Below are 18,281 nucleotides of genomic sequence, written 5' to 3' on the forward strand. Positions count from 1 at the left end.
TCTGAGACTGGAAATGTGCACACAAATGTTTTTGATATGCACATGGGCTGGCAAAAATGAAGAATATGGTAACCATTGTTTCTGCTATTTACACTCATTCCTCATACTTATATCATTCATTTTGTAATCTCAATCATCCTCTCATCCATCTATTGTACCATAACATGCCTCTCACAATCAGTCAACATGCCATTCATCACCTCTGCTCTCCTTCTCAATTTCCTATTGTCATATACCTAGTAACACACTACTTTTCCAACTCTGCTGTTATCCTTTGTATGCTACAAAAACTTCCTTAAATCTCCTTCAATATCTTTTGCCCACTTTTAAAATTTGTGCCCACAGCTATCATTAACTTAATGCACATTTGTCTGTGCAATTCCTCAATTACAGTGACAGTTAAAGCAATTTCTGCAGTCATTAAACCATCTATTATATTGGTCTCTTCACTGCAATTTCTCTAAGGCAATTGCAATCAGCAGCATGTGTGTTCCTGGCTAACTGTTTATATCCCTACTTACAGAGTTTTTCCAAGAAATCACAGGGGAGAGAAATGGAAAATGTTACATTGAGAGGATTATCAGATTAAAATCTTTTCTCAGAAAAATGTAAAATTTGTCAGAAATTACATTTCAACTGTTCTTCCTGTGGAATTGAAGGTATGTCCCATGTTGCTACTATTTATCTACAGGTAATGGATAAAAAAATGGAAATAGTGACACATTTGTTGGTTGTTGGGCCATTGCCGGCATATAGTAAAGCCTGTATTCTTTGAGGGGAGAGACTCTGTCAGTGTTTGTAACTCAACAGGAGGAATTTTACACCATTTGTCTGACAGAAACTGGATCAATTTGCCTTTGTTCTTTGGATGTGGGAAGCGTTGCCTGAGAGCTCACTCCAAAATGTCTGATAAATGTTCCATAGGATTTAAGTTTGGCAATTGGAATGGCCATGGCAGACAGGACACCTCACTTCCATGTTCTGCAAACCACTGGGTGACCACATTTGCTCAATGAATGGGAGCATTATCTTGTTGAAATGTGGCTGTCTGCATAGGAGAAAAGTGTCAACATGGGATGAAGATGATTACTTATGATTGAAAGATAATGTGTGGCATCCACTTTGCCTTCCAATACAACAAGGGGACCCAAACCATGCCATGAGAATGCAACCCAAACCATTACAGAATCACCAAACCTTTCACAGTCAGAAACAAGCACTCTGGTTGGTAAGCTTCCTTCGACTGACACCACACACATATTTTCAGCAAAAAGTGTGGATGCGAATTCATTGGACCATATCATATCCATCCACTGTTGACAGGAGTGATTAAAGGTTTGTGTAAAGTTTGTGTTTGCTCCGTACAGTTGAAGACTCATAGTGGAAAGCCCATTTAACCATTATTCACACAATACCTATCATACTTCTTGAATTCATTCACTGAAAAAGTACTCACAACAGCCTCTGACAATATATTCCACCCACTCACTACCCTCCAAGCTAAAAAATAAAAATCTATCTCTCACATTCTTGCTGACCACACTCTTACACTTCTAATTCATGTAGGATGCAAGGAACCATTATAAGTTTTTTTTCATGTAAAAGTGAGGTTAGCCAGTCTCATATAAAGGTGGCAATGTTTTACCTCCTGGAAACTCAACTTCTTCATTCTGAAATATAGGACCAGCCAGAAGAACACAAGCAATTTACAGGCATAATATGCTGGCCTAATAGCCTTAACTAGGATCCCTTGTTCATTGAAAATAAAGTATTTTGTGTCAACCCTGTAAAACCACTTTAACAGCTATTGACATCCCCTCTTTTCTGTCTATCATCTAGGCTTTATAATCCACAGACCTTCAATCAATCCTTAATAAGGAGCACTTCACAGACCTGTCACAATCTGGATCACTCACTTCTGGATCCTCCTTCACCATTCCTCATCACCAAGGAATCCAGGCAACTAGATCTATGCACAGTAGTTCAGATGTCGTCTTATTAAAGCATTATAAAGAGGAAATATAACCTCTCCATCCCTGATTCTATCCAAGTAACCTGGTGTGCTATTCTGGCCACTTTGTCATGCCATCTAAACTTCAATTTCCCAATTACCTCCAAATATATGGTTTCATCAATATGATACACAATTTGTAATATATTCACCCCAATGTACATGACTTGACACTTTGCCACATTAAACTGGGCCATTATCTTCTGCTTGTGCTGCTAGACTATTTAAGTCGACTTGCAGATCTATACATCTTTTTTAACCATTGCTATTCCCAGCTTTTTGTGATCAGCAAAACGACTGAATATTTCCCCTCAAATTGTTTCCTATATCACTGATGTACAAATTAAACAGCAGCAGCAGCCTAATTACAGAGCTTGCAATACATCACTCATATGGCTTCTCCTAGATTCAATCTCCCCATTTACTATTCTTTGATGTCTGTGTATTAGCCACTCTCTTATCCAAGTCACTAGCTTCATATTCATCCACACTGTTCAAATTTCTATAAGAGAGTTTTATGTAGTATCCCTTCAAATGCCTTTGCAAAGTCCAGCAGTATCCTTGTGTAGCCATCCACTTTATCTAACTCAATTATCACTTGATTATAAAACTGAGCAAATAAGTCTTTCACTGGAAATTACTACCATTCACAAAACAGTGCTCCTCGTTATACATTATCACATTACTGTCCACTTATTTCTGAATTTTGCCCTTTACTAAACTTCTAGAATAGTCCTGAACATGTTTCATTAAAGACTAGAGCACTTTTTCAGATTTTTAAAAGCAAAACTGAAACAAAACTGAAACCCATTTAAGGGATGACATTATCTGTGAAGATCATAAAAGACAGAACTGTACAAGTGACCACAAATGTAAATTAAGTCACCACTCGATTTTTTATTGCATGAAATGAGCGTGTCAAATGAAAACGATGTCATTATTAAATCTCTTTAAAGGACCGATTCAAAAGAAAACACCTCATCTTCTGTTAATACTTGAAAGAAAATAGAAATTCACATACTAATTTCTATTGATACAAATAGGGCAGAGAGCATTTTATTGCTCATTCATAAATTACATAGCATTAACTTTATATATAACACTACTTCAGCTTCTAAAAATGGCGTCCAAAAAAAAAAAAAAAACGTACATCAGTGGCACAGAAGGTTTCTGTATGAAAGTCTGGCTTTGCCTTGGATTTTTCATAGTGGAAGTGTTGCAAAAACTGCTATGTGTATGCAACGAAAAATTTGAAATCTGTGGAATGTTTGGGTAAACAAGAAGGAAAGCGTTAACATATGTGAAAAGTGTTTGGATAGATTAGAGCGATTAGCAATGGGAGCAAACATCGGGACCGTAGCAGAAGAGTTTCGGCAGGAGTTAATGAAAATGAAAAGCGAAATGAAACATCTGGAAGAGGATATTAAACAGCAAAAGAAGAGATTGGCTAATGATAAGGAGAAGTAAGAAGTTAATGTAATAAAGAAAAAATCAAAGGATAGTCGTATATCAGTGTATGGGGACTCGATCATTAGAGGTGTGATTACTAACAAAGTGAGCAAAACATGCCTGCCTAGTGGAACAATAAAGCAAATAACGGATGCGTTGCAGAAAAGGAAATACCGGGAGTCAAAATTAGTGGTAGTCATGGGCAATAATGACAGCCGGGGAGAAGAAGAATATTGATAGAAACATGAAGAAGTTGTTGCAGCAGGTAAAGAAGAATAGTGTTGTTGGGAAAATTCATAGGCATGTTACCCAAATATGATAGCAGTAAATTGAGAGAAGGAGAGCAGATATAATGAATAGTAAGATGGCTGAGTTGTGTGAGGCAAAGGGAGTTCAATTTGTAAATCTGTGGAGTTAATTTGAAGGGAAGTTCAAATGGTATAAAGCTGATGGATCGCATTTGAATGGGTTTGGTATTGGACATTTAGAAAGGCTATTGTTTTCTAAGAAGGCACAGAGTCAAGAAGTTAATGTAGCAAATGATCAGAGTCTACCTGTGAAACACGATAGAACAAATTAACAGATTGTACAGCAGGAGGAAGATGGTTCTGCGGTTGAAGAAGGGCTGCAGCAACACAAAGTTATGAAATGCATAGAGATGAGGATCAGACAGGTATGAATGGAAATCACAGTCAGGATCAGGAAAATGGGAGTAGTCAAACCGAAGAGAGAGAGAGAGGTGTAGTATAGCAGCCAGAATAGAGAATGTTGGTGCTGGTAAGATGGCCTCAAACACACAGCAATTGTTATGTTTATACACAAATGCAAGGAGTATTTAAAACAAAAGAGCTGGTCGGCTGTAGATGGCGTTGGTGTAGATGATGAAGGTAGTTGCGGTTGGTGGAGATGGAGAGTTGTAGAGTAGGTGCCCTCCCTTGATGAGTCTTTGGACTCCCTGGAGGTGTTATGTAATAATAATGATAATCTGATACTGCTAACCTCAAACAGCTCCTGACCATTTTCCCATCCTACCAGCACCAACATTCTCTATTCTGGCTGCTATACTACACCTCTCTCTCTCTCTCTCTCTCTCTCTCTCTCTCTTCGGTTTGACTACTCCTATTTTCCTGATCCTGACTGTGATTTCCATTCATGAAGAATAAATAAATTAAAAACCCTGCATAAAAGATAATAGATGAATTAATTAAAAGAAAAAGAAATATTCTTGCATCCAATAAAATATATAAAATATAAAGGTGTTTGTTGAACTAACTAACAAAAAAAAGAAAGAATATATTAATGTTGTAATATGATATAAAAGAGAAAATTTAACTAAATAAGACAGAAAAGGATTAGTCATAAGAGATGTGAGAGGCTAGAGATTAAAATATTAAGTAAGTTCATAGAGAAATTTTGGAAAGGGGATTAGTCATAAGAGATGTGAGAGGCTAGAGATTAAAATATTAAGTAAGTTCATAGAGAAATTTTGGAAAGGGGATTAAGTTAGAGGCTAGCAAAAGAAAAACAACAGACTATCACTCAAGGCCGATTCCCGGATTAAGACAGTGTTACGGGCTCGCCGACCAAAGGACGTTTGGCAGAAAAACGCCACCCTAATTGGTCGGTGAAGTAAAATCAAGTAGGGGGCAGAGAAAAGAAGTTAAAGAGGGTGCCGTTAGGAGAGCAAGTATAAAAAGGTTGGAATCCCCCCCCACCCACAGGGCTTTTTTAGAAGTAGGCTTTTAGACCTTTTTGGCTTAGAGTTTTTGGCTCTGTTCCAGGAGAGTTCTTCGCGAGCTCCTTCGTATGGGTTTCACGGTGTTTTCCTGAGTGGCGAGATTGGAGTTATATCTCCGTCGTCACAACACGGAAACAAAAGTTGAGCAGAATTTCGGTTCCGTATTTCCTATGTAAGAAGCGAAGAATGCCATATAGTCGAGGAAAAGAAAGCATATTCTTTGTGTTTCAACTTCAGTGATAATCACGAAAAAGGGAAACCTGTAAAGAAATCGATATCCACGTCGCGAGTTGCACAGCCATTATTTAGACGATTCAAAGTGTGTCCTGAATAACAAAAAGTAAAGACCGCGTAGGCATAGTTCAATTCAAAAGGGAACATAGGAGAAACAGATTATTGGAGAGGTTATATCAGGATACTTCAATCAGAAAAACATAGAGGCCCATATGGAAAACTCAGGAAAGAAAGGTACTGTAAATTATATCTCGTGTTAACTAAGATTCGTCTGTATTAATTATCATTATTCTAATACTGAACTGTTGAAGTGACCAAGAAAACAATACTAGGACTTTAGTATCTGACAGAATATATTGAAAGTAAGCTGGCTAGTGTTAATGTTATATGAGTAATTAAGTGTCCTGAGATGTATAAGAAAGTTTAAATGTCATAGTTATGTGTTAGTGCAGTAAATGGTTTAGTTAAGCTACTTAAGTTTGGACAGTTAAATCGTGTAAATTAATCTTATATGTCCATGTCATATGAAGTTATGTGTTGAATGTGTATGGAGGCATGATCGTATTACCCATTATAGGATCATAGCTTAATGATTTATGATAAGCTAATGTCAGTTTGTAAATATTTAGTATAGCATTGAATTGAGTAATAACAAAAATTTGAATTGTACCATGTTAAGAATTTAATAAACCTTTTGTCCAATGATAAAACAGTTGTCTGAAATTGCTGTCCAATGCACCACTTGAAAAATTACAAACCTAATCACACGGGAAATTAATGTGTTAAGAAACGAGATAAAGTGTCACGACTGCAACATTGTTTCAGACATATTTTGGTTCTTTCTCCTTGTTTTTGTATATAATATCTCAAACTAAATATCCCAAAAGGTGCAGTATAATACAAATATTAGAGGTACTAAGGGGAGAAATAATTTAAGTATTAGTAAAATTTTTGGTGATATCTCGAGCATAGATAATAGTAGAACATAGATGAGAGGAAATTACTAGTTAGAATAAAAATCATAAATTGGGACACAACACCATGCACTAATGACATTCTTTTTTTGTAGCTTCTTATGCCATATCACTCCAAGATGTCTCCTATGTTTATCATCATTGTTGGCTTTGTAGTTCTACATATATCCTTCTTAATTGAGAAGTCTAAATGTTTAGCAACCTGCCCGAATAACACTGCTTGGTCACTTTCCCCAAACAGTAGCGTGCTGAAACATGCTACTGTATACATTGAGGGATTCCAATGTAAGCATGCGCACTAATATATTTTTTTTAATATTCCTATTGTTGTTTAATAACTGTACTGATGATATCTTATGATACTTAAGACGAAATATTTACATATTATTAAAAAGTTAATTACTGTAGCATATGTGTGAATTTACAGTTACTCCTTAACTTCTATTTTTGCTGGTTGCAGTTCCTCAGCTGTCATCAATAACATTCCCCTTCTCCTATTCTATTCTCTCTATCATCCATTAAAATGCAATACTCCTTACATTCTATCCATAAATCACCTTTTGTTGACCTCACTGATGCTGATAATTTTTGGTCAAGTTGAGCTAATAAATGCCCCAAACTCCTATTATTTCTGATACCCCTTGCCATTTCTATGTACATTTCATCCCCTTGTACTTACAATTACCCTTGCCAATGTAATTTAACAACCAATTCAGATTCAAAACCCAGGAAACTGCACTCAGCATTCCATATCATTTTGGTATTCATGCTCATTTGTCCCACAGGTGGCCAAACACATACTTGACTGCATTTCCCCCCCCACACACACACACATACAAAATGCCTCTAGTTTTCCTGATTTTGCACTTCCAGCCACCAAATGATAATACTTTCTCCAGGTGTCTAATTCCAAAACCATTCAAATGTACAAGCCCTTTCAAATTCACTCTCTGTTCGTCATTTACTGAAATACTGTATCTGAAATCTATAAACTGTATCTCCTGCACAATCTGCTCATCGACTCATTTTTGCAATCATGGACCTTCTCAATTCATTCCTATCATATCATGGCAGCAGACTTAAAATCTGTATTCCCTTGCTCTTCTTTTTTACTTGCTTCTTCCAGTAACTCTTTAATAACTTCTCTCACTGCACATTTTTTGCCTTTCAAATTATTCATGCTTGCTAAAACAATGAACTCTTTTCTTTCACCTCACTGCATACAAATAGCGCTTCACTGATATCCTTGATCCTTGCACCCAAGAAGCATGCTTTTGTCATATTCTCATCAAGCACACCTGTAATTCACAGAATTTCTCTCTCCTTATTCCCAGTTTCTCACTTTTTTCATACTCTTCCCAATCATTTTTCCTTTCATTTTCCTCTCTGCTGTGCCAATGACAATAGCTTCTCAAGTCACTCGAGTTCATGTTTTGTTCTGTGAAGAACTCCATGTAAGGGTTTTTTTTTTGCTTTCTTTCTTCTCACTGCCACCTTGTCATTTACATTACTTTCAACTACTTCTTCATCATCATCATCATCAAATTCCTGCCATGTACCCTCAAGGGGTGTACAGGATATGACAGTACTACATGAAAAAATTACATCATTACTAACTTCCTATCTACAATTTTCCTCCAAATCAGTCTGTTACTTGTCAAAACTCCAACATTATCAGATCTTATATTTCTATCGTCTAAGGCACTTTGTAACGTATCAATCCACCTATATCTTGGTCTTCCTTTGGGTCGTTTTCCTGCCAACCTGGCAGAGAACGCTTGTTTTGCTAATCTTTCCTCTCCCATTCTATTTAAGTGACCATACCACCTGAGATTAGCTCTGCTAATGCATTCCTGGATGCTGACAATGTCAAGTTCTTTCCTAATATCCTCATTTTTAATATGATATTGCCATTGATGCCATCTGTTCACGCATGTAATCTTTCTCAGGACTCTCGTATCTGTGGTCTCTAGTCTTTGGTCAAGTGTTTTACTTCTGACCAAACTCTCAGATCCATAAGTTAAAATTGGTTTGAACACTGTCTTGTATACAGCTAATTTAGTGTTCCGACTAATTTCTCTCTTATTCCATATGAATTTATTCAATTGACTTCCCGCCACACCAGCTTTGCTGATTCTGTTGTCTATTTCTATATTTAATTTACCATCTTCAGGCCTAAGTAGCTGAAATGTTTTACTTGTTCCACAGGTGATCCATTCACAACACAGTTGACATTTTCAATGATTCTGCCAATTTTCATCGTCTTTGTCTTTTTATTGCTGACCTTCATACCATATCTATTACAACAGCTATTCAATTTAGTCAGAGAATCTTGCAGACTTGTAGCAGATTTATTTAGAAGTATAACATCATCCGCATAAAGCAAAGAGCTGACATTAACATCTCCAATTTTGATATCAGGTTTAATACCACTTTCCTTCATAATGTGATCCATATAGATAATGAATAACAGAGGGGATAATGTACATCCTTGTCTCACACCAGATTTAACATTAAACCATCTTCCTGTACTTCCTTCAATTCTAACTGCTGACTTACAACTCAAATAAAGACTAAGTATTGCTTGATATAATGCCCCATTGACACCATATAACTGCAGCATATTGAATAGCCTCTCTCTTGGCACCTTGTCATATGCCTTTTCCAAATCGATAAAACTTAAATACAGATCTCTGTTATATTCCCATGCTTTCTCGACTATTTGTCATAAAGTGAAGATCTGATCCTGACAGCCTCTATTTGGCCTGAATCCAGCTTGTTCTTCACCAAGCTTTTCTTCCACAATTCTTCTCAACCGTTTCTCAAGTATACTTGCATAGATCTTGCTAGGAACACTCAGTACGAAAATACCTCTGTAATTCTCACATTCAGTTTTATTTCCCTTCTTATATATGGGTACTATGAGAGCTCTACTCCAATCATCGGGAATTCGTCCCTCTGTCCAGGCTTTCTGAACTATGCAGCGCAGCCACTGTAAGACTTTTATACCACCATACTTCAGCATTTCTGGTCGAATATCATCTACTCCTGCTGCCTTTCCACATTTCAAGCCATTGATGGCTTTTTCTACTTCAAGTATGGATATGTATTCCTGACTGCATGCCTGGTCAGTGTTTTTTATCACTGTGCTGTCATCACTGCTTGTTTCATTTAGCAGTTTTTCAAAGTAATTACTCCATACTTCAAGGATATCTTTTTCTCCTGTTTTCATGTCACCTTTATCATCTCTAACTCCTTTTACAGCACTCTTTCCTCCATTCCTAAGTTCCTTCAACAACCTCCAGAATATTTTGCCACCTTCTTGATATTTATTTTCTATATTCTTGCCAAAGTCCTCCCATGACTTTTGTTTAGCTAGTTTTACACACTGTTTAGCTTTCTTACATTTGTCTCTGTATTCTGTAAGAGTAAAAGCTGACTTATTTGCCAGGAACTTTTGATATGCTTTCTTCTTTTCCTTCACTGCCTCTTTAACTTCCTGTGTCCACCAGGGAGTTCTGATTTTTTTTATCCTTGCACACAACCTCACCACATGCCTCTCTGGCAGAATCAATCAATGTTTTGTTCAGAGTTTGCCATTGAATCTCCAAGGTTTGATTCCTGTTCTCAAACTCTTTCATTTTCTTTTCAATAATCTTTCTGTATTTTAGTCTACAGTTCACATCTGAGAGCTGCTCAACTTTTATTCGCTTTAAAACTTTCTTACATGTTATTCTTTTCAATATGACATTCAATTTTATCCTGCTCAAGACTAAATAGTGATCACTTCCAATTTCAAATCCTCTGTACACTCTGGTGTCCTGCACCAGGGAGAAAACATCACTATCAACAATAACATAGTCAATGAGACTTTTCTAATTCCTCGCCTCTTCTCCCCATGTGAATTTGTGCACATTTTTATGTTGGAACATGGTGTTAGTAATAACCAGTCCATGTCCTGATCAGAAATCTAACAGATATTTGCCATTATTATTAGCTTTGCTCTTTTCTCCAAATTTTCCCAAAATATTTTTGTATGTCTCACAATCATTTCCTACTCTGCTATTTAGATCCCCAACAAGGACCAACGTTTCCTTTTTCATTGTGTCAGTTGCTTTTTCTAAAGCGTCAAAAAATTCCTCCACTTCTACCTTAGTAGAACCTTCTGTGGGACCATAGGCACAAATAAGTCTCATTGTCCAGTTCCCCATTCTCATATTTGCCCACATTAATCTACTTGAGACTGACTGCCATTCAAGAAGATTAGCCTCATATTTTGTGTTGAATATTATGGCTACTCCTTCTTTTCGTTGATTGTCATTGCCTGAATATAACATTCTGTATTTATTGCTCAGAAAGATCTCACCAGTTTTGGTCTTTTTTGTTTCAGTAACCCCTATTATGTCGATCTGGTACTTATCTAATTCCTCAGCTAGCTCCATTTCTTTGCCATTCAGGCTTCTTACGTTGATAGTACCGATCTTTAACTCTGGTGATGTTGAGTTGGAAACTTCTTTCATACTCTTATTCATTTCATCTACTACTCACTCCTTCAACTAACATAACACTCTCAGTTTCATACCTTTCATCATTAGCATTTATCACTTCACCGTCCCACTTTCAACATGATCACATTTCTGACACTCCATCACAAAATATTCCCTCCCCTTCCCCCACTCTCTCATACCATAAGCCTACACCTTGGTTAAATACAATGTTAAATACCAGATATATAAAAGATACATATAACTAAACTCATAAAAGTAACACAATAATAATACAGGCATAAAGCAAAGAAAATACTAAAAATCAATGTATAAGGTTAAACTGGTGTTTAACCTTATACATTGATTCTTCAGCATCATGTTGTTTAAAGAAATTGACAATGTAGACTAGATAATAACTAAAAATATTTGATTATTACTTCCTATATTTTGCCAAAGTTAAATCAGCATCTTCAGGGACTAATACACTGGTATTAAATGTGCATGCAGGCCCATTTCAGTAACAAAGATAGAACAGGAGAGATACAGGATGACCTAAAGTCATATAATTATGCCACCTTTTGGCTTTGGTTGGATGGTCTTGGCCATTCAGCTGACCATCTACCAATGAGTGCCTCACCTACGAGAGGCAGTTTGATACAACCGTGTTTGTTTAGGTTGGGATAGTTGGTAAGAGCTGCAGCAGATTCGAGGAAAAGCTTCTAAAATTTAAGTTTGCTTCAGTAGAGTAAGGTGTTTTTTTTTCTAATGGCTTGGTCTGTTAATCTTCAGCAGCCTTCCACCTCCACACCTCCCACCAGATAAAAATAATTTTAACAACACATACCCCCCCCCCTTCCAAACATAGTGACCTCCCTCGATGAGTCTTTGAACTCCATGGAGGTGTCAGTAATAATAATAATAGATTATAGCAAATCCATCACCATCCCTTATATTCTTGGCAGCATATCAGAAAGGTGGCTAAGATCTTAAAAAACAACCTTTGGATTTACCCAGAGTGTACCAGGTAACCTGCAGCTGTAACTGTTCATGCTATGGCCAAACAAGTAGAACAGCCAACACCAAGATTACAACTGTTTCCACCACTATGACTGCTCAGGAATAGCAGGCTATGCCCTGGATACTTGGCACAGGATCCATTGGAAAAAAGCCATCTTATTCAAGTGAAGCAAATTTAAATTCAAGACTTTTCCTTGAATCTGCTGCAGCTTTTACCAACTATCCCAACTTCAGAAGGCAGCCAAACAGCCACGATTAATACTCAAGATAATTAAGCCAAGGTTAAGAATTTTATAACTATGTACTTAGGAACACAAATGAAACTGATCTACTACCTTAATTAGAATACCATTAAAAGAAAAATTTTGAATGCTTAGAGAAAATAAAAAATTATATGTTTCAATATGAAAACTACTATGCCAAAAATTTCAACTCACCAGACAGGCCAGCTGATACTGGAATTAGAATGTGAATTGTTCCAGAAGGTACAGCATTGCTCAAATCACTACTTGACATAAGAAATATCTCTCCTGAAAAAAAAAAAAAATGTTGCCTTTACTTTTTATACTAATTTTATATTTTATACTATATAACATTATAGTGTATTCCTTTTATTCATATTTAAGAATTTAGGGACACAAAACACACGTGTTGAAATGATTATTTTACTAATTACACAGTCCAACACAATTTTTGCTGACTTTTATATGGGACTTGTTTTTTACTAATTTGGGTGTGCTGATTTCAAATATCAAACCCATTTTTCGCTATCACATCAGGTTTATCCTCTACGGCATTTTCTTTTTGCTAATTTGTAAGTTTTTTTAGTGTTTAGGAGGCAGTACTATTTAGAGGATCAAAAAAATCGATTTTTTAATATTATTTTCTGAAAGTATGTAATTTTAAAAATCTGTTCCTAACTTTTTAGCAAGAAATTCGAAAAATTCCCGAAGATATAGCCTATTATTCAAAGCGGTGCGCAGATCAGAATCGGAGCGCTCACCACTCTCGCTTGTTAGTAAACGAATAAATGTGTAAGAATCTGCAACGGCACATACTGGCGCTTTGAATGCGAGAGAGGCCGATAATTAGATACATAACTACTTAACAATATTCATTAAAAATTACAAGAATATTTATAAAAAAATAACAATTTTACTTATACATGAGTTTCAGGGAATAAATTTTTGTTTGTAGCAATTTCTTCTGTGTGTTCTGTTTTGGCAATCCCCTTGAATACTCTAACAGTAGTCGGCCATCATGTGAGAATCCCATCTTCCTTGGTACCGATCTTCCATAGTTTTTAAGTCTTGATGAAATCTTTCGCCTTGTTCATCGCTTACAGCACCTAAATTCTCGGGAAATCTATCAAGATGACTGTATAGGAAATGAAGCTTTATGCTCATGTTGCAACCTAGGCGCTGACAATTTTCAAGCATTGTTTCCACTAGATCTTTGTAATTGCACGCTTTTTTGTTTCCAAGAAAATTATTCGCAACCATCGTAAATGAAGTCCACGCCTCTTTCTCAATTTCATTCATAGAGTTGATGAAATTTGGGTCTCTCATTAAAGTTCTAATTTGCGGTCCATCAAATACACCGGCTTTAATTTTTTCATAACTAAGTTGTGGAAAGTTTTCACATATGTATTGGAAACAGTCGCCTTGTAAATCTAAAGCTTTAACATACTGCTTCATAAGACCTAGTTTGATGTATAGAGGTGGAAAAATGATTTTTTCTCTGTCGATTAAAGGTTGATTTATAACATTCTGTTCTCCAACATTTAAGGATATTCTAAGAGGCCAATCTTTCTGACTCCAGTGTTGGTTTCTAGCTTGACTATCCCAGAAGCATAGAAAACACGGAAACTTTGTATATCCTCTTTGAAAGCCAAGTAAAAAGTTCACCATTTTAAGATCCACACAGATGATCCAGTTATGGTCTGTATATTTTAATAACTTCAGAACCTTTTAATGTCCTCATATGTTTCCTTTAAGTGGACTGAATAGCCAATAGGAATTGAGCCATATACATTCCCATTGTGTAGTAAGACACACTTGAGACTTCTGCTTGAACTGTCGATAAATAAATGCCACTCATTTGGATGATATCGTACAACACTCATTTCGGTTAGTAAACCTGACACGTTGTTACAGTAAACAAACCCACACTCGTGTTTAAAATATTGTACAAGATTACTTTCCCTGATACGATAAAAAATTATCTTCGTATCTTGCTCCAGTAAGTTTTTTTCATTTAATCTTGAAGCTAACAATTCCGATGATTCCTTTGATAGGCCCAAATCTCTTACTAAGTCATTCAATTCCACTTGAGTAAAACGTTGCGGTCCAGAACTAGAAATTAAATTTTCATTGTCTAAATCAACATCCAGGTCTTGCTCCTCAAGAACATCTGGCATATCCCGATCATGCTCGTTCTCAAGTAAAGGAAGTCCTTTATAAATTGGCAGGCTATTTCATTGGAATGAGCAACTGGCCAAATTGCTGAGTCGAGATTTGGATACACAATTTTTTTCTTATTCTTCTTATTATAACCAGAAGTCTGAACTAAACAAAAATAGCAATCATCTACGTGCTTTTTCGGTTCACGGCAAATCATTGGAATGCCAAAAGCTAATTTTTGGCGTTTTCCCTTGCTCCACTGTCGTAAATTTTCTACACATGACTTACACACTTTATTTGGAACCCATGACTTGTCCTGATCTGATTTTTATGTCAAAATATGCAAAGTACATTTTCTTAATGAAATCAGTGATATTTGCCCTTTGACTGGGAACAGTAAAGCTGCCACAAATGTAGCAGAAGAAATCTACACTATTGACACAATTTCGAGTAGTAGACATGATGTATTTTCTTCACTGCGGACTAACATGCAATTAACAAGACAAAAAAAAAAAAAACCAGAGACTTTATTGAAACGTTATAAGCGCTCATCATACTTTCACGATTGATTAACGATTGACTGATTTTGATCGTTCTTTGTCCGCTATGACGCATATAGCATTCATTTGTGTTAGGCAGTTGTCATCGCCTACTTTTCATCACCTAAATTTATTAGGTCGGTTATTGGCTTCTCTCGCATTCAAAGCGCCAGTACGTGCCATTGCAGGTTCTTACGTTTATTTGTTTACTAACAAGCGAGAGCGGTGAGCACTCCGATTCTGATCTGTGCACCACTTTGAATAATAGGCTATATCTTCGGGAATTTTTCGAATGTCTTGATAAAAAGTTAGGAACAGATTTTTAAAAGTACATACTTTTAGAAAATAATATTAAAAAATCGATTTTTTTGATCCTCTAAATAGTACTGCCTCCTAAACACTAAAAAAACTTACAAATTAGCAAAAAGAAAATGCCATAGAGGAAAAACCTGACGTGATAGAGAAAAATGGGTTTCATATTTGAAATCAGCGTACCCAAATTAGTAAAAAACAGGTGTCAGATCATAATCAGCAGAAAAAAAATTTTTTTTGTTGGCCAGTGTTATTAATAAAATAACAATTGACATTTCGACCCCTGTATCGAGGTCATCATCAGAAGCATACATGTGTATAGGAACCAAGCTACATGCTGTTGCACTCTAATAAAGATAAATTAAAACTACGTTGTTAATCTTTTTCTTAGCCTCACCTCTAGTGATAAAAAAAAAAATTATTTAAATTAAGGGGATATTAAATCCCACATTGTTTTAAAACCGAATAAGAAACTCAAAGATTGGAATCAGAGAGTTTCATGCCGAAGTTTCATGAGATATTTATTGAATAAGGTTAAAACACCTTGTGGTAATTTTTTCTGGTAAAATACTTATAAGCTCTGTATTACTAAAATCTTGGTATTTCTAGCCTGGCTCCCACTGATGAGACCTCAATAAAGGTCGAAACCGGTCTAAGTAGTGACCACTTCCCTTTAATAGATAGCATCATACATCTCCTCCAGGAGATGTGCTTTGCATTAAGGGTAAACATTAAGAATAGTGATCAGAGCTTATCCACCTTTACCATGAGTTGCCTTGACTTGCACTACGTGTGGGGTCAGCTAGACTTGCAATACTTGCAGGCGCAAACTTGACTGACTTGTCTGTTTGCTTACTTGGGAAATGGAGTAAAACCAGGTTTAAAACAGCTTGGTATCTTTAACATTTATTATATCCAAGGTAAAATACTTTCCACACATATATATACATATATATATATATAAAATAAAATAATAAAAATAAATAAAATAATAAAATAAAATAAAATAAAAAAATTATCTTTATTAGAGTGCTGTTGCACTTTAATAAAGGTAAATTAAAACTACTTTGTTAACTAATCTTTTTCTTAGCCTGACCTCTAGTGATTTAAAAAAAAAAAAAAAAAATTATATATATATATATATACATACACACACACACATATATATATATATAAAATAAAATAAAATAAATAAAAAAACAAAAAATGAAAAATGAAAACTACAATAAACTCTGCTAAAGTCCTCACGTACTAAAATTCTTCTGTAATTGTACAGTTTCATATCGTTATACTAAGATTTTCTTCTGGATTTGTACAGTTCAGGTTCCTATTGAATGTTCTTTAAAAAAAAAAAAAACACTTCACAAGTCTTCTTGTATTGAGATTTTTCTTAGTGGTTACTATGAAGGTTGCAGATGGGTTTTCCACATTCTTGGAATGGTTAGCCCATCATTTTTATTCAGATTTGGATTATGTTTGAGCATTTCACATGCCTCTTTGAATATCCTCTCGAACCAGGTTTTGGTGCGGTGTAGGGACTTGGTACCTTTCTAATCAATTCTGTGGTATGTTTGGAGTGCGTGGTCAGAAAGGCTGGTTTTTACAAAATGGAGGTATTTAATATGTCGTTTGTGTTCATCCTTCCTGATTGGGATGATTCGCCCTGTTTCCCCTATGTATGGTATGTTATATGTGCATTGTATTTTGTAAACCCCTGGGTGGGCTAGGTGTGGCAGTAGCTCCTTGGAAGAACTGAGTAGGTGTCTTAATTTTGTTGAGGATTTAAAGGTGGTTTTGATGTTGTATTTGTGTAGTGTTCTGTCTATTTTTTTGGAAATGCCTCTAACATATGGTATGGCAATAGCATTCTTGAAATCTTTTTTTGTTTTTAGTGGTATCTCTGTGGAGGATCTTGTGGATGGTTTTTTTTTTTTTACTGTATACTGGATACAGTAAAAAAAAAACCATCCACAAGATCCTCCACTATAAACAAAAAAAGATTTCAAGAATGCTATTGCCATACCATATGTTAGAGGCATGTCCAAAAAAATAGACAGAACACTACACAAATACAACATCAAACCCACCTTTAAATCCCAGACAAAATTAAAACACCTACTCAGTTCTTCCAAGGATCCACTGCCACACCAAGCTCACCCAGGGGTTTACAAAATACAATGCACAGGGGAAACAGGGCAAACCATCCCAAGCAGGAAGGATGAACATGAACGACATATTAAATACCTCCATTTTGGAAAAACTGGCCTTTCTGACCACGCACTCCAAACATACCATAGAATTGATTGAAAAGGTACCAAGTCCCTACACCGCACCAAAACCTGGTTCGAGAGGAAATTCAAAGAGGCATGTGAAATGCTCAAGCATAATCCAAATCTGAATAAAAATGATGGGCTAACCATTCCAAGAATGTGGAGGACCCATCTGCAACTTTCATAGCAACCACTAAGAAAAATCTCAATACAAGAAGACTTGTGGAGTGTTTTTTTTTTTCAGAACATTCAATAGCAACCTGAACTGTACAAATCCAGAAGAAAATCTTAGTATAACAATATGAACTGTACAATTACAGAAGAATTTTAGTACATGAGGACTTTAGCAGACTTTATTGTAGTTTTCATTTTTCATTTTTTGTTTTTTTATTTATTTATTTTATTTTATATATATATATATATATATATATATATATATATATATATATATATATATATATATATATATATATATATAATTTTTTTTTTAAATCACTAGAGGTCAGGCTAAGAAAAAGATTAGTTAACAACATAGTTTTAATTTACCTTTATTAGAGTGCAACAGCATGTAGCTTGGTTCCTATACACACGTATCCTTCTGATGATGACCTCTATACAGGGGTCGAAACATCAATTGTTATTTTATTAATAATTAGTAAAATAATCATTTCAACACGTGTGTTCTGTGTACCTAAATTCTTAAATATGAATGCTGATCACTGTGTAACCTTAAAAGAAAGAGTATTCCTTTTATTATTATTATTATATGACACCTAACTGTACTCCACATAACCCATGTCTACATTACTTAATCTCTCACCTACACACACAACAGCATTAATCACCAT

The 18,281-nt window shown here is 35.6% G+C and overlaps 1 protein-coding gene across 1 annotated transcript in view; it reads right to left on the reverse strand.

The window, feature by feature from the left end:
• Positions 1-18,281, reverse strand: part of LOC150100274 (HHIP-like protein 1) — a 159,669-nt gene that overhangs the window by 10,185 nt on the left and 131,203 nt on the right. Inside the window, exon 7 of the mRNA XM_090402622.1 lies at positions 12,348-12,440. Within this exon, the coding sequence (XP_090258748.1) occupies positions 12,348-12,440 (93 nt within the window). The remainder of the gene's footprint in view (positions 1-12,347; positions 12,441-18,281) is intronic.

Source organism: Typopeltis vanoorti, chromosome 13 (assembly GCF_054136105.1).
Source record: "Typopeltis vanoorti isolate ZY-2024b chromosome 13, IOZ_Tvanoo_1.0, whole genome shotgun sequence".
Taxonomy (NCBI): Eukaryota; Metazoa; Arthropoda; class Arachnida; order Uropygi; family Thelyphonidae; genus Typopeltis; species Typopeltis vanoorti.